Source organism: Lolium rigidum, chromosome 6, assembly GCF_022539505.1.
Source record: "Lolium rigidum isolate FL_2022 chromosome 6, APGP_CSIRO_Lrig_0.1, whole genome shotgun sequence".
Classification (NCBI taxonomy): Eukaryota; Viridiplantae; Streptophyta; class Magnoliopsida; order Poales; family Poaceae; genus Lolium; species Lolium rigidum.
The window spans coordinates 45,354,828-45,378,615 of record NC_061513.1 but is presented as its reverse complement, the minus strand read 5'-3'; the positions used below and the strand labels follow the sequence as shown (position 1 = coordinate 45,378,615).

General features: G+C 48.2%; 3 protein-coding genes and 1 long non-coding RNA gene across 6 annotated transcripts; 2 read left to right on the top strand and 2 right to left on the bottom strand.

The window, feature by feature from the left end:
• The first annotated feature begins 677 nt into the window (after positions 1-677).
• On the top strand, positions 678-1,004 carry LOC124662546 (putative lipid-transfer protein DIR1). The gene has a single exon (XM_047200369.1). The coding sequence runs from the start codon at positions 678-680 to the stop codon at positions 1,002-1,004; it is 327 nt and encodes a 108-aa protein (XP_047056325.1).
• A 16,864-nt stretch (positions 1,005-17,868) lies between these two features.
• Positions 17,869-19,036, top strand: LOC124665525. Of its 2 annotated transcripts, none has more exons than XM_047202927.1 (3): positions 17,869-18,086; positions 18,209-18,282; positions 18,627-19,036. In XM_047202927.1, the coding sequence occupies exons 1-3, from the start codon at positions 17,966-17,968 to the stop codon at positions 18,810-18,812; spliced, it is 381 nt and encodes a 126-aa protein (XP_047058883.1). In that variant the 5' UTR covers positions 17,869-17,965; the 3' UTR covers positions 18,813-19,036. The 2 variants fall into 2 exon arrangements, with proteins under 2 accessions (XP_047058883.1, XP_047058884.1); XM_047202928.1 differs by having other exon boundaries at positions 17,872-18,086; positions 18,630-19,036.
• A 1,609-nt stretch (positions 19,037-20,645) lies between these two features.
• Positions 20,646-21,668, bottom strand: LOC124665524. The gene is made up of 3 exons (XR_006990602.1): positions 21,639-21,668; positions 21,488-21,555; positions 20,646-21,335 (listed from the first exon to the last, which is right to left on the bottom strand). It is a non-coding gene; the product is annotated as an uncharacterized LOC124665524 (long non-coding RNA).
• On the bottom strand, positions 21,667-23,745 carry LOC124665523 (pentatricopeptide repeat-containing protein At3g29230-like). 2 transcript variants are annotated; one of them, XM_047202925.1, is made up of 2 exons: positions 21,834-23,745; positions 21,667-21,740 (listed from the first exon to the last, which is right to left on the bottom strand). In XM_047202925.1, the coding sequence occupies exon 1, from the start codon at positions 23,743-23,745 to the stop codon at positions 22,000-22,002; it is 1,746 nt and encodes a 581-aa protein (XP_047058881.1). In that variant the 3' UTR covers positions 21,667-21,740; positions 21,834-21,999. The 2 variants fall into 2 exon arrangements, with proteins under 2 accessions (XP_047058881.1, XP_047058882.1); XM_047202926.1 differs by having other exon boundaries at positions 21,696-21,725.
• Between the last annotated feature and the right edge of the window lie 43 nt (positions 23,746-23,788).

The window sequence follows — 23,788 nt, the reverse complement described above, 5'->3', positions numbered from 1 at the left end:
AGCAACTTCGGCGACATCATGCCCGACCTCGACAAGAAACCTATGGTGAAGACCTTCCGTGTCGCCGATGCATGTGCTTCTCGTCTCTTTGTTTGCACTAGTACTTGCTCCATATTTAGATATGCTAGATGTGCTTAGTCATGATGTTGATTTTCGCAAATTGCTTAATAAGCTAGCCCCACATATGTCCCATTCGCCGACCATGCATATATGAAACCCTTTGCAAACGCCTGCATATGCATGCTGTCTGGACTTGGATTAATTAAGATCACCCACTTAGCACAAAATGGCGCCCCAACAAACGTCCAATTCTAGCCAGCAAACCGCCGGATTATATATCGTGCTTGCCCATTGGTTGGGTGTGCAGTGCCAGTAGGTACATACATGATACATCATGCAGCCAGGGTACCTTGCGTTCAGGTAGTTCGCTAGCTCGCGTTGGTGCCGACGATCTGATCTGGCTACTTCACCCGTGACTGGCCGCCACTCCGTAATGCGGCCAAGCACGCGGCCACATGCACGTCGTCACGGGCTCACGGGCCAAGCTATCCCCACGCTATATAAGCCTGTAGGCGTCGTCTAACGTGACACACACAGACAAGCTAGCAAGCGCTACACACCACGCGCATCAACACTGCAGCTAGCTTGATCGATCCAATCCGATCCAAGAGCTAGCTATGGCCGCCGGGAGGAAGGTGATGGTGAGCAACGCCGGCGTCGCCGCCGCCGCGCTGGTGGCGCTGCTCGTGGTGGCGGCAGCGTCGGGCGCGGCCGGCAAACTGTGCGGCATCAACCCGTCAAGCTTGGCGGACGAGTGCCGGTCGTACTGCAGGTGGGGCAGCACGGACAGCGCGCCCAGCGGCCAGTGCTGCTCCGCGCTCAAGGGCGCCCAGTTCTCGTGCCTCTGCCGGTACAAGAGCGCGCTGCCGTCGGACATCGACCCCAAGCGCGCCATGGAGATCCCGAACAAGTGCGACGCCGGGGCGCCCACCTCCTGCAAGTGATCATCGAGCTCACTTGCTTCGCGCGCGCTCATCGCATGATCCGGCGGTCGATGCGCGCGCAGCGGACCCGGCCGGATGAATAACTAGTGTTGTCACGTCGATCGTGTTTAATTTGCTGTTGATTAATTTCCCACTCGTTGTACTACTACTTTCTGATCGGTTGGCTCATTTGGTAGTGCGTACGTGCTTTGTGCGAGCCACCCATGTATCCTCTTGTGCTATACGCAAGTCATATTGTCGTGTGTCTACTACCTCAACTTTGTTGCAGCAATAAAACTTGTTTACCATGTGTGTTAACGTCTAGTCATTCCCTAGCCATCACATGTATACTTTGTACCATATATACGTGTGTGTGGCCGATTCAGCATTTATCAAATGCTTCGTCGTACTATGTTTTTTTTGAAAAGGGAGTAGTGCCCCAGCCTCTGCATCCAAAAGATGCACACAGCTTTTTTATTAGATAACTCACGAAACCTTACAAGAAGAATACAAAGATCAATTTGAAGCCACCTTCCTAACGACAACTCGCTAAACCTAAAGAAAGATGAAGGGGGTGTCCAATAACAGAGCCACCACCCCGACCTCATACCAACGCACATCATCTAAAAACTGAGTGTCTGCCCAAGCCGCCCATTGGCGGGTGAGAAGCACAAACAGTCTAGTAGACCTTCAACGCACACCATTGCACACGTCAAAGAATCACCACCGCCTTCTTCCGCGAACCCATCTCCAAGAAAGATCAGCGCATTGACCTTGTCAGGTCTGCCATCAACGTCACCACGACGCCAGACAAATCCACCATCCTGCGCACGTCCATCACGCTGCGTCCGTCTCTGAGGCTCCGCTGCACCATGCCGCCGAGACCCACCAACATCGGCGTAGTAGATGGAACACCGCTCCGCCGCGATGACTTCCTCCGGGTATCACTTGTTCCAGAACGATGCCCTCAAGAGGGAACACGACACCAGAGGTGCCGCCATCATCTGATCTATATATCCAGATCTGGGGTTTCCCCCGAAACAAAGAGGTTGAGGTCGGATCTTCTAGCAACGATGCCTTCAACAAGGTGATGACTCCCGAGGACGCCACCATCGTCGGCTCGGACCGAATCGGAGCCCGGTTCTCACCAGCCAGACCCCACCCCAACGCTGCAGATCCGCCTGAAGAAGAGTTTTTTTTCTCATCAATCTAATTTCTAGCACATTGGATCAAATACCTTCGCCATTACGGCCTTACTTATCTCACAAGTGAAAACCCTCCATCCCAACAATTCTCATGTTCCTCCAGATGCACCAAAACCAAATTAACCGAACCCAAAACGGAATGCACCGAATCAACAGACTCGCTGGCAGAGCATTAAGGGCATGTACAATGGAGAACGCTTACACATGCGATTACATTCCTTGAAAAATGTTTTTTAAAGAATGTTTATGAACATTCACTGCATTTGTTTTGAGAAATGAAATCCTATTGAAATATTTGTGAAAAAACACCTGAACTTTTGCGATATCATTGTCTATGTGAAAAATAGAGTGAAATAGGCATGTTGATTTTTTTTGAAAAAAATTCTTGTAACCAGATGATGTGACAATTTTCCCCAACATGGGAATATAAGTGAAAGATGTAGGATCGTTGATTTTTTTAAAATATAATGAAATCTCATTAAAATATTTGTGCGAATTAAACTTACCTGAATTAAGCCATATGGATTTTTTGAAATACCGGGACAAACCATATATACATGTACAAGTATACATGGAATATTGGATATAAAGTTGGTATTAGTAGAAAGTGTTTTTCAATACGACTCTAACAATATATAGTCTATCACTAGTAGAAAATCTCTCATGCGTACCGGTTCCAGAGGGGCATTCGTACCGGTTTTGCAACCGGTACAAATTATTCGGCACTAAAGCCCCCCCCCCCCTTTCGTACCGGTTGCTTACGAACCGGTATAAAACGGGCCTCCACGTGGGCCACCGGGAGAGCTCGGGGCTAAGGATCTTTGGTACCGGTTGGTAATACGAACCGGTACCAAAGGTTCCCCCGCGGCAGGGAATTTGCCCAAATCTCTGCCGCGGCGAGAATTGGCTTTTTAGGGTTTTGGAGAGGTTTAGGGATATCGGTTTGTTTCATATCGCGTCGATGCACCAGAAACGCGTTTGGGTTTAGGTAGTACATGAAGATCAAGATGATGCATAGCAAGTTGGTGCATATAATATAACACACATGTTATTGCATAAGATCGCAAATTAAGTAGCTATGCATGAAGATCGATCTTCATGCATAGTGGTGCTCTCCGAGGCGTACTCTATATATGTCTATTACATGTAGCATAGTGGTACTCTTCGAGTCAACTATATATGTAACATGTACATCTTCATTCATAGTGGTGCTCTGCGAGTTGTGGTATGACGTCCGAAGGAAAAATCCCGCCAATTCCTCGCCTATTGCTATGAAGCGGTCATCGATTGAGAGCTTGTTCCGCTTTCTTGCCAACTATAAAAGAATAAGATACAAATGAATACATGAAACAACTATTACTCGAAACTCAAGCACAACTTATGATAACAAAACAAATTTGTGAAGATTGTTTTTGTACCTCTTTATTTCTTTCATTATTCGTTCTCTCGTTGACAATTCGCGGATGTACTCGCAAACGAAGAATCCACGAGAGATCGGTCCCGGAGGTTGTTGCGGGCATTTCTTTACAAGAATATAATTCAATCAAACAATAGTCAAGTATGATAATTGAAAGGTGTGTGGACCTAGGTAGTACTACTTACTTTCGCACGCCATCGCAGCTTCGGTGGCCATTCACGGGACGTATCTTCCTTGATGAAAGTTTGCCATACGCTGCTCGACAAAAGAAAATGCATAAAAGAGTCATCAATTAGTTCAAAGCAGGAAATTAACGAAACAAACCGATAAGAATTAAAATTACCTTCGAGCATTAAAAAACAAGACACGTATAGATCCTTTTTTTGCTTAGTGAGTCCAAGACTTCAACTTCTCCAATTTCCAAATTGATGACGAGAAGAATAAAGTGAAACCTACGCACGTTTCAATATGTAGTCATTAGTTAAAATTTTGACATACGGTGAGCAAAATATAATGTGTTATAAGACAGTAAGACTCACTCGAAGTTGTAAGGCCAAAGTATTAGCTTTTTGTCACGTTGTCGCTTCAAAAACCTTAGCAAAGTCTGCGGTGTATCCTTGTTATAGAGGGGATTGTCTATGGTTTTGACATGCATTGTGTTCGGGTCAATGAACCCAATGTCCGTGATATCGTCCCTTTTGCATTCGAGCATCTTCGATCTGCATAATATAGCGCACAAAAGATTATAATCTGCGGACAATGAACGACTTCTCAAATTAAATAAATAAATCACTTACGAGACAATAGCAACCGATGATTGATTTGTCGAGGGCCGGAGATTGTATAAGCTGAAAGAGTTCGGCGAAGTCAACGTTCACACAGTACTCCTGGAAGTAGTGCTCTTCCCTAACTCGCACCATGATAGTCTCGATCCCTTCCTTTGAGGCCTTAAGGTACCACGAATGCAAGTTACGCATACTTGTTGGTACCTTCCCGACATTCTCGACCAAATCTTTCCCTTGAACAAGCCGATATGCTCGTTCAGCTAAGGCGTAATCAGTTCCGTCTTGTCGAGAACTTTGAACGGTCTTCCCGTCAAACACCTTGAGAGGGTCGACCGATTGAACGGGTTGTTGTCCGAGCTGGTAGACTTGGTGTATCCCTTTTATCTCCACGATACCCGATTGAACGGGTTTTGTCGCCTCCATCATCTTGTCATACGACCTTTCAATAGAACGCACATAGTCGGATGGCGGCGATGGTACGAGGTCATATAGATTGTCAACGGTACGCACAACTTTCTCCCGATCAAGTGTCTTCTCGAAAGGTATCTCCGGCACTTTCGGTGCAAAAATTTCTTCACCTCGGCCCGAACGGCCTCCGCGTTTTCCTGCGGAGTTTTTTCCCAAGGTAACTTCTCGGTAGGCGGCAGTTGTTTCTCCTTTCTAGCTTTCTTCCTAGGCGGCGTACCGTTCCGCTTAACGGACGTTGTCTTACGCGGAGGATCTCGAGATGGTGGACTCACGGCGGGGTCCCTCTCGGGTAGGTGTGGACTTGGCTGCTCACCGGGACCGCCACCGGGAGGAGTCGATGGCATTTGCTGCTCATGTGTAGGAGTCGGTGGCCTTTGCAAAAGGACGACGTACTTCTTCGGCCATAGGGCGAAACCGTGCTTGACATCGGCCGGTGTCCTCTCATCTTCACCTCTAGGAATATCAAGCTCCACTTTTTCAAAACCCGAAACAACTTCATCCACCCCGACACGAACACAACCAGGTGGAATGGGCATATGATGGTGCATTGCTCCATCTTCACTTGGGTACACATAGCCGACCGCCACCTTAACGGACGCGGTCCCGATTAACATATGTAGCTCGCAATCTGTCTTCTCCGTGACATAATCCACGGGGTAGCTTCCTCCACATCCGTCAAGATGCGAGGAACCGACACCGCTTCTTCGCCGAGATGGGGCAGCATCGGCTTGTGGATCCCGTAGAAACAGCGGCTGATCGGGTGCCCTCCGATTTCTCTCAAGAGCCTCCACCCTAGATAACAACTCCGTTACAATGTCGGCGTCCTTCTTCTTCTTTCGCGAACGGCTTCTATAAGTGTCGGCGGCTGTCCGGCCACGCTTCCTTCATGGTGAGACCTGGGCGAGCTCGTACCCGTCCAACATGTTCGGGGTTCCCCGGAGCGAGTGTCGGCTCGTCATTCTCTCGATCGGGAATGTACTCTCCCTTTCGACCTTGTCAATTGCATCTACAAGCTTCGGTACAATTGCCTCAATTTTTTCCTTCCATTTTCCCTTCGCAATGATCAACCCTGTCTTTGGGTCCAACCCTGCCCCATGAGCGAACAACCATAACTTGGACCGTTCGGGCCGGTCCCATGTCCGTGGAGTGATTCCATGATCCATCGAGTTTATTCTCAAACGCTTGTCCACTTCGGAATGGCACTCTTGTAGCCACCGACCCCAAATGATGCGGAAGTTTCTTCTTTGCAGCATTTTCGGTATTTTTCTTCGATCGGGACACAAAAGTAGACGATTGCTTATACTCCTTAAATGCGGCCCAGTGATCTTTTATCTTCACTAGATTTTCGGTATTATCATCGAATACTGGATCTTCATTCTTATATTTGTCCCATAAATTTTTCTTGAAGGTCTGGAATTGTATGGCCATCTTCTTCCATGTCCATTCCTTGACTTTATTCTTCTGGCCTTCCGTCATGTCTTCCGGTAGGCTGAACTTTGTCATGAGCGTGTCCCAAAGAAATTTTTTCATCGCGTCGTTGACATAACTAGCACCACTCTCCGGGTTCTTCGGCTTATGCCACTCTTGAATGCTGATCGGTACATGGTCCCTAACAATAACTCCGGATTGACTTGTAAATTTGCGGCAAAACTCCTTGGGCTCCACTTGGTTCACCATTAGCCTTGAATGCCGTGAGGGCTAACCTGCCCTCGCACTTTAGCACCCGCGTCGGGCCTCGTTTTGTTCTAACGGACTTGCTCGATGATCCGAGAAGGCTAAAAGAAAAAATTATTCGTTAATAAGTGCAATACAAATAAATGAATGCATCTAGGGATGAACACAGTACTAATTGATACATAGATATACACCTCGCCGGAGTTTGTGATGGACACTTCATTGTCTTTTCTAACTTGTTCAGACTCAAGTCCCTCGCCAAAATCATTCGAGAAAGTCGTGGTACTCGTTGTCATCTCCATCGTCGGGTTCCGGACCACGGGCACTCTCATAGATCAATCGCTGCACCGCTTCTTCCCCCTCCTCATCTCGGACGAAGGTGCCGTCCTCCATACCTCAATGTCACTGCGAAATTAAGAAAGCAATTGTATTTCATTCATCATGTCATGATCATATAACAGATTGCTAGATGGATAACAATTGAAAGCAAAAAAACCCTAACGGACCGTAAACCCTCTCACTTTGCAAGTTTTATTTTGGATAATTCAGAGATGATGCCAATGATGCATGAGAATGCAAGATTTGAAATCCTCTCACTTTTCTGGTGAGAATAGACATAAAGTTTGTAGCATTTGGAATTGTAGAATTGAAGTTATGAATTATGCCATATTACTCAAATTAATTCAGATTTTAATTTTGTTCAAATTTTAGTTAATTCAGTGAGGATAGAGCATGAAAAGCTGATCAATTTGGATATATCATATGTCAGATTTGGAATTCATAAAGTTGGTTTTTAAATCAAAATAAAAAGGTGTTGTAAGTAAAACACTACAATAGTAAAGGATAAAGGAATTTTCCAAAAAGGTGGTTTAGTGCGCCGGCCAGGATTTGAACTCGTGATGTGCTGTGCAATGAAAGGAACAAAACCAGAGTCGTACGGTGCAGAATTTGATAAGGTATGGACTTCGGACAAAGTAAGCTATGCAGCGCAGTTAACTGAATTAGACACTGAAATCTGAAAAACGTGACAGCTGCGGATTCCTGTAGATGCATTCCTGCACGAAATTTAAAGCGACGATGGCGACGAATCTGGGCAGAGTTACGAGGGTATCTCGACGATTTGAGCAAGAAGAACATGCCGAGATTGTAAAGGAAGGGGAAAGGATGGATTTGGTGCACTGTGGAGGCGATGGCGCTCGTCGGAAGTCGGACCCGTGTGACAGCGACGAACAGCAGAAACTGAAAAAGGTTTCTGGTCCCAACTTCGAGCGACGATCGGGCGGCGTCTGTCCATCACCACACCACCCTCCCCACCACACCACCCTCCCCACCGCGGCTCCTATCGCAGGCGGAGAGCTGCTCAAGGGAGAGAGTCCCGACGAGAGGGCCGGCCCCATGAACGCCGACGCGGAGCTCTGGAACGGCTGCCTCACGATGCTCGGCATCGTCGCACTCGCTGCCACGGAGTACCACTCCACCTGCCGCAGGAGCCTCCTCGCCCCCGGCGAACTCTCGCCGACCTGCAACCCCGCGTCGTCCGACAGCTCCAGCGACATGGCCGTGCCCGCGACGCGTGCCGCGGCAGACGCCGAGCCGAGCGGCATGGCCGTCCGCGTCCCTGGAGCCGAGCGGCATTTCGTCGAATACGTGGTGCGCGGCCGCGGTTGAGAGGGCGCCGGCACGCGCCATGCCCGCGGACGCGCGCGTCCTCCGTTGCTGCGTGGCGTAGGCGGCGGTTGAAGCCCGGGGAGGCGAGGCGGCGGTTGCTGCGGCGGGCGGCGGCAGCCGCAGCGGCGGGAGGCACTACCAGAGGAGGGGAGGGAGGCGATGTCAGAGGAGGAGAGGGAGGAGGCGGGAGACGTACCGCTGGTTGCCGGCGTAGGGGGAGCGGCCGGTGACGGCGACGGCGTGGTGCGGCTTGGCGGTCACGAAGGACGGCGGCGACGGCGTGGTGCGCGACGGCGACGGACGGCGTGGTGCGCGACGGCGACGGACGGCGCGCGCGTGTGCGTCTGAAGAAATGCGGGCGATTTGGGGATTTTTGGCCCGCGCGCTAAGTGTAAACGAGGAGAAGACCCTTTGGTACCGGTTGGTACCACCAACCGGCCACGTACGACGGAAAAAGGCGGGAAAGAAAGGGCGGGAATAAAATTTTATTACGATTGAACTCGAATTAAAATACATAGCTTAACTGAAAATTAAAGATACATGGCCAAATTCTACTGTTGGAGTCATTCGGTCATACTCGTGCCTAGCCCTGTAGTAGTCGCCCATTGTAGTCGTCGTAGTCGCCGTCATCATCGTCGCTGGCATCGGGGTCGCGGTACTCTCCGGTCGGCGGGTGAGCACGCGTGGGCTGGGACTGAGGGTAGCGCAGGCGGGGGCCACGGTAGGCCATGACGCCCTGGAGAGTCCGGCCGCGCCACCACAGCCCGACGGCCGGCCTCGTTGAAGTTCGAAGGAGGCGGACCGCCCTCCTCATGCTCGGAAAGCGCCCTCTCACGCCGATTGATGAAGAAGCTTTCCCAAGTCGGGCTGTAGTCGGGATGCCACCGGGGATTCCTCCGCTGCTCCGGCGTGAGCTCGAAGTAGTAGTGGTTCGTGATGGCCATCTCGCGCGCCACACCTAGAGGGACTGGAGGGACCGGTACGCCTCCGACGCTTAGCAACCAGCCGGTCGGGACGCGGTAGCCGGCGGGCAGGGGTAGTTCGAGGCGCAAAGCGCCTCCGCCTCCGGGGGTTAGAGATGCGATGGAAGCCATGGGAGAGAATGAAGAGGTTTGCGGATATGAGTCTAGATGTGATATGTAAATGGTGGCCAAGCCTACATATATATAGTGAAAAAATGGCGGGAAGACAAAGGCGGGAACCGGTGAAAAGCGTGGGAAGAAAATAGGCGGGAAGACAGAGGCAAACCTTTAGTACCGGTTGGTGGGTGCAACCGGTACTAAAGCTGTCGGCGGGATAAGGACGCCACTGCTCGATGAGATAAAGTATGTAGCGCACGACGCCCTGTTGGTGGGATAAGGACGCGTGGGTAACCTTTAGTACCGGTTGGTGGGTGCAACCGGTACTAAAGCTGTCGGCAGGATAAGGACGCCCTGCTCGATGAGATAAAGTATGTAGCGCACGACGCCCGTCGGTGGGATAAGGACGCGTGGGTAACCTTTAGTACCGGTTGGTGGGTGCAACCGGTACTAAAGCTGTCGGCGAGGATAAGGACGCCCTGCTCGATGAGATAAAGTATGTAGCGCACGACGCCCTGTCGGTGGGATAAGGACGCGTGGGTAACCTTTAGTACCGGTTGGTGGGTGCAACCGGTACTAAAGCTGTCGGCAGGATAAGGACGCCCTGCTCGATGGGATAAGGACGCGTGGGATAAGGATAAGGGTGCAAGCCCGTGACTTAACTAGTAAAACAAGCCAACCATCTCCATTGTTAATATCTTACATACAGTAACATCATTACACAAAAGTGATTTCCATATTGAGATACACAAGTTATGATCCCTATATGTAGCTAGCTAGTCTTCCGAGTTTTCTTCGCTCGTTTCCCTTTCTTCTTATCTGCGACGCAACCATGGACAATCTTCATTGTTTAAGATGATGCTTGGGTCAATTTTTACCTTGAAGGGTGGAATATCGTCAAACTTATTATAATCTTCGACATGTCTGTCTTGTCCTCTACTCCCACGATGTTTCTTTTCCTGAAAGAACTATGTGCCGCTTTGGCTCATCGTATGATGTGTCCTCTTGCCTTTCTTTTCTTTTTTTCGGTTTGCTAGACATATCCTTCACATAAAAAACCTGAGCCACTTCATCGGCTAGGACGAATGGTTCGGTGTCGTACCCAAGATTCTTGAAATCCACCGTAGTCATTCCGTACTTGCGGGTCTACCTGTACCCGTCTTTCGAGGTTGAACCATTTACACCGGAACAAAGGGACCTTGAAATTAGGTCCATAGTCAAGTTCCCATATCTCCTCTATGTACCCATAATATGTGACCTTGTTCCCATTGCCATCTTCGCATCAAAGCGGACACCACTTGTTTTGGTTGGTGCTCTTTTTGTCTTGGGCGAAAGTGTAAAATGTGTTCCCATTAATCTCGTACCCTTGAAAAGTCGATATAGTAGAAGATGGTTGCTTGGCCAACAAGTACAGCTGCTCGTCATCGGTGACATTCATGAGACGTGTTTGCAACCAACCGCCGAAAGTCTTCATGTGTTCTCCATCAATCCAATCTTCACGTTGCTCCGGGTATTTAGAGCGTAAGATCTCCTTGTGTTCCTCTTTGTACGGAGCCACCAAGATGGAATTAAGTAGAACTCGTGTAGTGTGCTTGAGTGAAAGAATGTCCGTCCATACACGTTGCTGATTTCTTTCCTAGCGTGCCTTTTCCACGCAGTCTCCCCTCATAGCGCGATTCAGGAACACCGATCGGCTTAAGGTCGGGAATAAAGTCAACACAAAACTCAATGACCTCCTCTGTTCCATAGCCCTTGGAGATGCTTCCTTCGGCCTAGCACGGTTATGAACGTACTTCTTTAAGACTCCCATGAATCTCTCAAAGGGGAACATGTTGTGTAGAAATACAGGACCGAGAACGCCAATCTCTTCGACCAGGTGAACTAGGAGATGTGTCATAATATTGAAGAAGGATGGTGGGAACACCAACTCGAAGCCGACTAGACATTGGACCACATCCTTCAGTAAATTTTGTAGAGTAAGTGGATTGATCACCTTCTGAGAAATTGCATTGAGGAACGCACATAGCTTCACAATGGGTACTCGAACATTTTCCGGCGAAGCCCCTCAATGCAACCGGAAGTAATTGTGTCATAATCACGTGGCAGTCATGAGACTTTAGGTTTTGAAACTTTTTCTCCGACATGTTTATTATTCCCTTTATATTCGACGAGAAGCCGGACGGGACCTTGATGCTACTCGGGACTTCAAAAAAGATCTCCTTCTCCTCTTTGGTAAGAGCATAGCTGGCGGGACCTTGATACTTCTCTGGATTCGGGTTGTTTCCTTCGTGGATACTTTGCTTGGTCCTGCCGTGCATCCGGTGTATCTTTTGTCTTCCCATACACGCCCAAGAAGTTTAGCGGGTTCACGCAAAGATTTTTCGTCACGTGCATCACGTCGATTGCAGAGTGAACCTCTAAGAATTTCCGATAGGGTAGCTCCCAAAATATCGACTTCTTCTTCCACATGGGTACGTGTCCGTCAACATCATGCGGAGCAGTTGTCCGCCGGGACCCTTTCCAAAGATCACTTCTAAATCCTTGACCATATCATATATAACTTCCCCATTAGGGCGGGTAGGCTTGGTTCGGTTATCTGCACTCACCTCCGAAATGCTTTCCTCTCTTTCTTACGTGATGTTGTTTTGGAAGAAATCGACGATGCCCCGAGTACACATTCTTGTTACCCAAATAAATACTATCGGTCTCACCTAAACAGTGTGTGCATGCATTGTATCCCTTGTTTGACTCGCCCTGAAATGTTACCAAGAGCAGGCCAATCATTGATGGTTACAAATAACAACGCTCGTAGGTTAAATTCCTTTTGTTCGTGCTCATCCCACACGAGTACACCTTCGTCACGCCACAACTCTAAAAGTTCTTCAACCAATGGCCTCGGGTACACATCAATGTCGTTGCTGGGTTGCTTCGGGCCCTGGATGAGCACTCGGCATCATAATGAACTTCCGCTTCATGCACAACCAAGGAGGAAGGTTATAGATACATAGAGTCACCGGCCGGGTGCTATGACTGGAGCTCGCTCCCCGAAAGGATTAAAGCCATCCGTACTTAGACCAAATCTTAAGTTCCTTGCGTCATCCGAAAATGACTTGAACTCTCTGTCGATTTTTCTCCACCTGCGACCCGTCGGCGGGGTGTCTCGAGCATCACATCTTTCTTACGGTCCTCTTTGTGCCATCGCAACAACTTGGCATGCTCTTTGTTCCGGAACAAACGTTTCAACCGTGGTATTATAGGAGCATACCACATCACCGTCGCAGGAACCCTCTTCTCGGGGGTGGACTCACCCTCAACATCGCCGGGGTCATCTCGCCTGATCTTATACCTCAATGCACTACATACCGGGCATGCATTCAAATTCTCGTACTCCCGCGGTAGAGGATGCAGTCATTGATGCATGCATGTATCTTCCGCACCTCTAATCCTAGAGGGCGGACAACCTTCTTTGCTTCGTACGTGCTAGAGGGCAACACGTTCTCCCCTGGAAGCATCTTCTTTATTATTTTCAGCAACTTTTCAAATCCCTTGTCGGAAGTACCATTCTCTCGCCTTCCACTCGCAGCAATTCCAGCGTGGTACCCGGCTTTTTTCGACCATTTTCGCAATTTGGGTACAACGAGTTTGTTGTGATCCTCTAACATTTTCTCCAACTTCAACCTCTCCTTTTCATTTCCTGCAGTTCATCTTCGCATCAAGAATGGCCCGACCCAAATCGTCATCCGGGTCATCAAAAATCGGCTCATCGAAAATGAGCTCTTCTTCAGCTTCGTCTTCCCCCATTCTACTACCACCGTCTTCAGTGAATAAGCTGGGATAGTTGTCACTATCCTCTTCTTCTTCGTTGTCTTCCAATATAACCCCTCTTTCTCCGTGCTTGGTCCAACAATTATAGTCGGGCATGAAACCATTCTCCGGCAGGTGGACGTGAAGGGTCCTCGAGGTAGAGTAATCCTTCATATTCTTACGGGAACTACATGGACAATACATGAAACCATTCGACCGCCTGTTTGCCTCGACCACGTTGAGAAAGTAATGCATGCCGGTAATGAACTCGGGATGGCACCGGTCACCGTACATCCATTGTCGACTCATCCGCATTTTATATGTATATCAAAAATCATTAAGTACACAACATCATGGATATATGAGTGACCAACTTAACTAATATTCAAGTTCATCACATAAAACTAAGTTTTTTTATAAAAAAGAAGAGGCTCACCGAGGTTGTACGGTGCTCGGCTAGGGGACGACGCTAGCGATCGACGGCGGTGAGGACGGGGATGATACTAATTAAAACCTACAAAATATACCATAATTTCAGCTCAAATTGATTATAAAAAAGTAAAATCCCTAACTTAGGCATTTCATCAAACACCTTGCTAGCACTAGAAAAATAGTACGAGTTAAACTACCAAAGAAATGAGCTAAATTAGGAACGCCGGAAGAAAGGATGATATTGCTAACCCTTGGATAGATGGAGGTCGTTAATCTTGTTAAAATGGTGGAGAAAAATAAAGATTATTGGAGTGTGAGAGGTGGAGAAAAATTTAGATTGTGAGGAAGAAGAGAAAAATGAGAGCCGACAGGGGGCTCGGGACGATCCGGGCGATTTTGATATGGTCGGGTACCCTTTCGTACCGGTTCGTGTTACGAACCGGTACCAAAGGTCCAGCCCGGGCCCCACCACGCGTCCGAATTTTGGTCGAAGACCTTTCGTACCGGTTCCTAACACGAACCGAGTACGAAAGCTCCTAACGAACCGGTACCAAATCTCCTCGCCCGCCAGAGCCATTCAACCGGTATAGATAACCCCATTGGTACCGGTTCGTAAGGGAACCGGTACCAATGGCTTAGATGGATGAGAGGTTTTCTACTAGTGTATGTACTGCATTACCAGTGGTGGAGCCAGAAGGGTGGAAGGATGGGGTGGGTCCCGCCCTAAGATTTGGACCAACCCATATATCTTCTATAGAAAATAAGGAAAATGCACAACCCGCAATGCCTGCTCCATCCTAGCAAAATGGGCTGGATTCACCAGTGCACATTACAGAGATTTGTTGCTCATTCTTTCGGTTAAAATTTTTTATCTCAAAATGGCGTGCACTTTATTCATAGGAATGGAGGTAGTACCTCACACGAGGCGGTATGAAAAGGATGATTTGGTATGTAACCACATCTGTAAAATATGTGGTTCCAAGCATATCCCATCAATAGGAATTCTTCTTACAAACGCCCTTTGGATCACAAAGGATAAGATCTACAGATCTCGGACATTTGTTTTTTGCGGGTATCGGACATTTGTTTTGTGCGCCCTAATTGCACAATTTTCCTTCCGAGATGTTAGAACTTATGAAATGTTTATTTGTGTTCTATGTGTGCTTTCGCCACTTGAATTTATACGGAATTCCTTTAGTTTGTTTTAAGATAATATATCATTCAAATATATGTTTTAAAGAAACAACCGAATACAACTTAGATACACTCACATGATGTATGCCAAAGCATGGAGTTATTGAGCATCAAGATTGACGAGGTCAGTAATGATGCCTTTGTTGTGAGGCAAATAAGTCGCCTACAAAATAGAAGGGAAAAAACTGCTTAAACGAGGAACACGAGACATCAATATCATCAAGCACTAACCATCAAATTTAATTTATAGGGCTATGGTATAACCATCGAGCACTAACCACCCAATCTATGGTTACTTATCGCGCGAAATGAGCGACAAACTTTAGTTGGATACTGGCATACAGGGTTCAAAATTTTGTATTGACCTTGTTGGATGCACCTTGTGATCGATCCAAGAAAATATGGATTTTGCGAATGTTTTTTAGTTGGGTATACTATAGCATGTCCTTGTGATCTGTGGGGCTAAAAACACCAAGTCCCCCTTAGCACGACAGGTTGGAATACAGACACCAGGCAATGTGCTCAACTAGTGAAAGTTAACTCAGTAAATCCTGGCAAGAATATTTGCTCGCTGGATGCTTCGTGGCAAATATGTCCTGACTTGGACAGCCAGTACCCACTTGGTTATCGGTCAGACTGAACCAAATCTTGACCAGTTGGCGTCTCGTGACTACCAGCATCTCCCGGCGGTAAACTGCCTATGAGACTGTAAGCAAGAACCACCCAACAATGCCCATAACCACAGCCGCCTAGGCCTAGTACATCTTCATCAAGGAAAAAAGAGAAGAGAAGAAGCATATAAATAATATGACCAACGCACCGCAGATCCAAAGCTTCCAAGAATTGCTCTCTGCGACTGCAAAAAATCGCCAGACTGGAACTGGTACGGCTCTGGATGTTGCCCCAAAGTCCATACGCAGCCCACGCCGTCGTGTTGAAGGAGAGTGACAGCGATGAACAGAACAAGAACTAGGCAGGGAGAAGTGCAGAATCCAAGCACCTGCATCTCACAGATTTACCAGCCGAAATGCAGAATCCATGGATATCCATCCTAAGAGCATCTCCAGTCGCGTCCCCCAAACCGTCCCCCAAACCGCGCCGGATCGAGCGTTTGGGGGACGTGTTTCGTTCGTGCCGCGTTTGGGGGACGTCGCTCCCCAGCCGCGTCCCCCAAACGCCGCCCCCAAACATTTAAAATAATTTTTCTGGCATTTTTATTTCAATTTCCACAAACTAATACATAATTTGGAACGTGGTTTACACGAAAACACGGTTTGGAACATGGTTTTCCACAAACTAATACATAGTTTGAACCATGGTGGACACAAATATAAAATATTGCAAAGAAACTAAACCTAACTAGGCCGTGCATCGAAGGTTTCGTGTGTTCGCTGCTAAGAAAGAACACTCGAGGGCACACCCGATCACCTAAACCGGAAAATCCAGCGGGAGGATGGTGCCCTTGTTGGTTCTACCGATGAGGCGAACGAGCGCAAACCTCCGTGCACGTATTCGCCGCGAAGAAACAACACTCATTCGGCCGTCCCGCTCGTCGGTGCCTGTCGTCGTCCTCGTCGACGTGGTAGTCCCGGAGGCGGCGCCTCTCGTCGAAGACCTTGACCTTCATGTCCCCGTTGCCGAAGTAGGAGAACACGAGGATGAAGCCGGCTTGGAGGCCGTGGTGGCGCGCGAACTTCTCCCGGCCGATGTTGAGGTACATCTTGCCGCGCGCGTCGTAGATCGCCTTGACGATCCACCGGCGAGAGCCGCACGAATGCTCCCGCGGATGCATCGTGCGCGGGCGTACGCCGCCGACGTACTCGGCGAAGGAGTCCGGCAGCCTCCGGATGCCGCGCGGGTCGCCCTTGAGGACGTGGACGAACTCGAACAGGACGTCCGGGCTCCACGTCCATCTCCGACGATGATGAAGGCGGCGGCGTGGAAGGCGACGGCGAGCGTTCGGCTATGCCGCGGCCACGACCACGACCACGACCACGGCCGCGGCCGCGAGGTCCGCCTCTACCAGACATAGCGTCGAGTCTTGTTGAGAGATGGTGGCGGCTAGGGTTTGGGAGAGAGGCGCTAGGGTTTGTGTGTGAGAGGGACGATGAGAGGCGCCCCTTTTTATAGGCCGGAGGGAGGCGGAGGAGCGGTGGCGCTCGTGCAACGCCGGCACGCGAGCTAGGCGCGACGGGACGCGTCGGCCGCGCCTCTCGCGGAACCGCACCGTCGGCCGCGCGCCAATAACTTCCGTCGCGAGGTAGGCGACGGTTAGGTTTAAATTAATTGTGCCGCCGACGGGTCGGCCCCGCCACTCCCGCCTCGCTTTCGTTGTGTCCGGCGTCCCCGGTGCGTCCCCTGTGGGACGGGGACAGGCTCGGGGCGCCGGACACCGAATGGGGGCGCGCCGGACAAAAAAGGGCTTTGGGGGACGCGGCTGGAACGCTTCGCGCCCCAAATCGCTTTGGGGGACGGTTTGGGGGACGCGACTGGAGATGCTCTAATGCTTCACATTCCTCTGCCACACATACACCTTTACATGTTCAGAGATGATGCGCCATACACACATACTTGTCAGCTTCCCTTTGTCCTTCATCACCATGAGTTCATGGACATTCCAAGTATCCTAGGTAGTTTCTTGAAGCAAGCATGTTCTTTCACTGAATAAGTTCACTACTCCCGCCTACGTTGTTCCTTGAAGTTTGTTCCTCTAAGATATCCGCCGCCTCGACAGTATATATGATTGTCGCCGAATAATTGACCCTCCTTTTCCTCCCTGTCTCTGTACAGCAAAAGGAATAAAAATGTGAGCTAAACGGCTACTGAAGAGTGGTATTATTTGACTTCTTGACGTTCGAAATGGAATAAAGAAAATAAGATGCATGCAGAGAAGGCACATGCGTAGGAAAGGACAAGGTGATGCGGTGCAAAACAATGGAAGGACGGTCCCGCGTTGCTAAGTTTCAGACGGCCTCTGTAATCCCGTGTGTGCGTGCATACGAGAGAGCGGAGCCACCTGGTGGTCACCGCAGTCCCCACTGCATGCGCCCTCTCTATATCATTGTCTGCATGGTATGGCACAGGGATATGCATACATATGCTAGGCAAGAGCACAGCCACAAGGGTTCTTGCAGTATTGCACCAGTCTCCACATCTGCCATCTATATACCTGCAACATTTGCTCCCTTAAGCTATTTCTCTAATCCAAGCACACTACCACCCTCCCATTTCCTATCCATCTTCCAGTTTGAAGAAGATGGTTGTGGCCAGTGGTTGCCCCACAACTACCTCAAGCTCACTGCTCCTCTTCTTCCTCCTCTCTTGCATGCTCATCAGCCATGCTCTCTGCAACCAGGGTCACCACGGCAGCATCTCAGGTTCACTCCTTAGCTAAGTGGCGTTTCTCCATTCTTGCATAACAATGGCTTCTTTCTATTCTTTCTTTAATCTGCATGCTTTCACTACGTATTCACTTGTTTCACTCGAATGTGCTGTACAGGTGCAGATTATGGAGAACAATATCCTCATCAGGGATTATCTGGAGAACATATAAACTTGCAAGAGAACATGAAGGTACGTATGTCATTTTGTTATTACTAAGTGTCATTCTTATCAGTGCTATATGTTCTAATGTTTTCAGCACTTGATGTCTTAAGTTTTCTTCAACTTCCTTGAAATAATATATACATGTTTAAGGAGTTTTTGGTAGGAGAGAAATGAGTGTAAAACAAATTGGTAGGAAGGGGATATGGTAGCCCACTGCCTTCTTTCTTACTCGTACAGTAGTAAGAGAAGTTCTAAGAACAAGAGCAGAACAGCATGGATACGGGATACCCAAATTAATTCAGCAAATGGGGCCCCATGACATAGCCATCTGAAAGCAACAAGAGCTAACATGATGTACACATGCTTCACAGCAGGGTCTAAACGAGGAGAAACAGCCCAAGTATGCGAGGAGATTGATGATTGGTTCAACTGCTCCAATGTGCACGTACAACGAATGCAGGGGGTGTCGATTCAAGTGTACTGCTGAGCAAGTCCCGGTGGATGCAAATGACCCCATGAATAGTGCATATCATTACAAGTGTGTCTGCCACAGGTGATTATTAATAATTAGTAGGAGCTTGTGTGTCATGATATGTCTTAGTAGAGAGTAGTAGTTCTCCTTCAGTCTCCTCTTCCCTTCCCTTCTATTTTCTTTCTCTGTTAAAATCGGGTTCATCTTTTTTCCTTTTTACAAGAGGCTAGCTAGTAGCGGCCTGGAGAGGCATTTTGTACTATGAGATGTTTAGTTCAGTTTCTGGACTAGTAATTTTGGGAGTAAATGGTCTGGAATTTTGAAATCTGAAGAGCAACTTAGTTGTGCAGATAAACAGTCTCTTACTCTCTTTATTAACCTATGGCAAGAAGATATCGAGTAAACATACCTCAATGTAGTCCTCTGCTTGAAAAGCCTTAGAGCTTCAGACTGGATCTTCTGGACGCCTGGTCGCTATCAGGGCTTTTAAAGTGTATAATTGCTGTAAATGCTCTTCTGTTCCAGCAGATGTTTAACAGTATCTTCTCCATCCTGTCATCTTCAGTACTCCTGGGATTCAGTGTCGTTCCTATTTCCATGGTAACAACGACATGTACAAGGTTGCAGTTCATCTATACAAATCATCATAGAAGAAAGATGATGATGACTAAGGGTAAGGGTAAGGGATGAAAAGAAGACCACTGTGCAAACTGCATTTTTTAGCAGAGCAGACCTAATTTTCTAAATTTAACCGAGCATATATTTCTGAGAGAAAATTCATTATATATAAGACCATCATATTGTCTCAACCTTAAAGTAAATTTACAATTTTATAAGTGTGTCGTATTTTTTGACACAGAACTTGTACCATAGATATAAACAATCAGTGCCAAATAGAACATTTATTTTGCAAGCAGAAAGCCTGCAAGGTGCCTTGTATGCATTCAACAAAGAACAGTGGAGGATTTGTCTCAACAGGAAAATTTAATTAGCTGTAGCTCTTTTACTGGAGGGGTAAGGAGTAAGGACACTTATATATAACAGGACAGTAGGACACTATAGAGTAACTCCTGCCTACGAAAGCAAACTGACAGATGCAGTGACGTTCAAACACTACTTTCCGTTGGCAAGCATTGCTCTCCTTAATATATTGTACTACAGGTCTGCATGAACCTCTGCTCATCCTATATTCAGATTCTGCTTGTGAGCGGTGATGTAGTTACCAACAGAGCTGGTGTGGAGTACCAACACGATGACACAGTAACCTGCAGACCCATGCATTACATTATTAAGTTCATTTGACCAGTAGACCACTAGAGCTCGCAAAAATCTACAGTGTTTTACTTTTACCCAGTAGAGAGATGTTAAAACTTGATTTTAAAAAGGTCAACACACAACAGAACTCTTGACAGTCTTCAGAAATTAACAGCTATGGTTCAAACCATGCATGGTCGAACAATATTCATTTATTCACCCAACGAATTCAGGGAGAATTGTGTCTAAAGGCAGAGTTAGCCTTGTATTGTATCATGTAAATGCTGTCCCAGATATTAAAAAGGCACGTTTGAACTTCATAATTTCAAACCAAGAAAAAACATAAACCCCAACTCCTCAAGGGGTCAAAAGACTTGCAACCAAGCAAGAGAAGGCTCAAAGCAAGTAAATCATACTATGCTGGCCGTCAACCGGTCACAAGTGAAGAGCGGAAGAAAGCACTTTCACATGCCCCTACTGTACCTTCAAATGGCTTCAGGAGCAGCATGCAGATCTCCTAAATAGACAATGAGAGAAAAAGAAGATCGGTCCAGTGGTATTCTGAGAGTGACAATAGAGAAAAGGATTCATATGGTGAGAGGAATAAAAAGCTGTCATGCAGTGGACCTAGTGCTACTCTTTGGCGGTAGAAGTAGGTCATCATTTGTCTTATGAAAACAAGAAGAGGTCATAGTTGCTCCTAGTGAAGTGGTCCTGCATGCAAGGAAGAACGCATTCACATGGAAGTAAGCAGGAGAATCCATCTCAAGCTGTTTTCTTTTGCATGACACAAGATGCCTGCCTTGGGCCCAACATTAGGATTAAACGCGGGTCATGTACCAAACGTTGACATCCCCACAGTAATGTCATCAAGGCCCTGCAGCCCTTCGTATCCCTATAGTATTCATCAGAGATTATGTCAATGTGTCATTATATTCTAGTCCAAACTAGAGTGTGCTTCTAATCGGGAGCATGCAGGACACCAACAACATTGCCAACCATTTTGCAATCACCGAGGGTATGAAATTTGCTGATGGTCATCCAAGTGAATGCCTTTGTAATGTGGAAATAATGATTTCGAAATGAACATGGTTCATTATTTGCATCGTTGATGTGTAACTACTATATTTCACACGATTAATTTCAATTGTCTCATTCAAAGATAACTACTGAAACAAATGTAGAACATATAAAGAAATAACTACCCGCGTATATTCCTGAAGGTCGGATCTACTGGGCCTATTCGATGATGTTAGCCTTCAATCTGAGATTCATTTGTCTTCTCTGATGATGTAAAATAGCGAAGCACGAGAGGTTCAAAGACTTCTTATTAAGGCCAAACTTGTTGTTAAGCCTGAAATCATTTTAAAAAACTCATAATCATCAACTGGTAGCCCCAAACTGTTAGTTACCAATGAAAATTGGCTGAGAGAAGGGATCCAATAGAGCTTCTTCATTCAACCAATATGTTATTTTACTGAATATGAAAGTCGAAACTATATTTACCTCTGTGCAAGTCAATCAAAGAAACGGAATGGACCACCCCATGGATCTCAAAATTTGTGATTAGAAACCTTTAACAGTGTGCAACTAAGTCAAGAAAATAGAACACAAATAATGGTATGGACCACTTTGCAAGTTATTGAGAAGTAAGCACCTGTTTGGCTGGTATATCAATAGAACTTGGGGGATAGCTCACTTCATCAGGAAATAAGCCAGAGTTCCAACCAAACAGTTTGTTTTCCTGAAACCAAGGAAGCTGCGAAATATGGTCAACTTGGATTTGGGCATGAACAAAGGCAGCAGTTGAAATACTTGAATACTTTTTATGTTTTATCGTATCAGGTCTCACATTTGCATATATTCGTCATGACAAGCAGCTTCCGAGTTCAGAGAAACCGTGTGAAATAACAGAGTTTCAAGAGCTCCTCCCACAGTTTAGAATCAAATGCCATGAATGTTAAATCAACAGGCATCAGACCACAGGATTCAGACACATTTGCTGTACAGTGGAGTAATCAAGTAGATGCTACCATGTTAGCTAAATTCCACAGCATGAAGTAAATTTCGTCCTTATGTGGATGTGAACTGCCTCCGTTCACAAACTCGTTTATTTGTCCATCCACCTCAATCACACTCCTTCCAGTGTCCTTCTTCATCCCTTCAGCATTCATCAGTCTCCTAATCCTCATGACACCCTCCCACATTCCCTCATCAGCGTATATATTGGACAGAAGAACATAGACTCCGGAGTCATCTGCTCCAAGACTTGCTAGGCGTTCAACCGACAGCTCAGCCAGCTCGACACACCTATGGCTTCGGCAGGCAGCAAGAAGAGATCCCCATAGTTCTGGAGTTGGTTCCATCGGCATTGTCTCTATGGCGTGCCTAGCCTGGTCCAAATGTCCAGCGCGGCCAAGGAGATCAACTAATGCACCATAATGCTCAACCTTAGGATCTATCCCAAGATCCTTGCTCATTCTATGAAATATCGTTAAACCCTCTGAGACCAACCCAGCATGTGTGCAAGCAGTCAGCACGGCAAGTACACTAAGATCATCCATTGGTGCTCCTTCAGACTCCATTTTATAGAAAAGCCTGACAGCATCACGTCCGCAACTATGAGTTCCAAGCCCAACAATCATCACATTCCAGGTAACCACGCTCTTTTCAGGCATGCTTTCGAAGATCAACGTGGCAAGATCCAAGCGACCACATTTCATGTACATGTCCATTAGAGCTGTCTTGACCACGACATCGAACAAAACCTTCTTCTTCTCCAAGTAAGAGTGCAGCCACCTGCCTTGCTCCAGAGCTCCCAGCTGCGCACACGCCACGACAGCCCCGACCGCAGCGACCCTATCAGGCCTAATGCCGCACCTCAGCATCCTTTGGAAGAGCTCCAAAGCCTCCGAAGGCTCACCGCACCTGACATAACCATCAACGACGATGCTCCACGAGATCACGTTCCTCTCAGGCATTTCGTCAAAGAGCGCCCTTGCCTCGACCATCCTCCCCTGCCTAGCATACCCATCGATCATGGAGTTCCAGCACACCAAATCCCTGTCGGGCATCTGATCAAACAGCTCGCGCGCACGGTCTACGCCTCCAGGCCGCTTCCCGTAGGCGTCTATCATGGTGGCCCAGGAGAACGCGTCCCTGCGCGGCATTTCGTCGAACAGCTCCTGCGCCAGCTCCACCTCGCCGCATCCCACGTACCCGGCCACCATGGAGTTCCACGAGACGAGGTCCCGCGCGCCGTCGTCGAACACCTTGCGCCCGGAGCGGCAGTCCCCGACCCTGCAGTAGAAGCTGAGGAGCGCGTTCCTCGTGAAGAGATCGCGATCCAGACCCCTCCTCACGGCCTCGGCGTGCAGTGGTAGTCCGAGGCTGCAGCTGCACGCCTTGAGCACGGCGGGGAAGGTGTAGGCGTCGGGGTCCACCGCGGCACGGCGCATGCGCGCGAAGTAGGCGAGGGCCTTGCGCGGGCTCGCGGCGGCGTGGAGGCGGATGAGGGTGTTCCAGGGGAAGGGGTGGCGGGAGGCGGGCACCGGGAGGCGCGCGAAGACGGCGTCGGCGTGGGAGGCCGCGGAGGCGGAGGCGAGGGCGAGGAGGAGGAGGTTGGAGAGGCGGAGCGGGGAGGCGGCGAGGTGGCCGGAGGTGAGGAGGAGGGCGTGGCACTGGAGCGCGTGGCTGGCGGCGCCGCTGCAGCCGCGGAGGCGGGAGAGGAGGATCGAGAGGGCGAGAGGAGCCGGCGAAGACATGGCCATTTTTGAAATGTTGAAACGAGCCAACTGTTCTCGAATT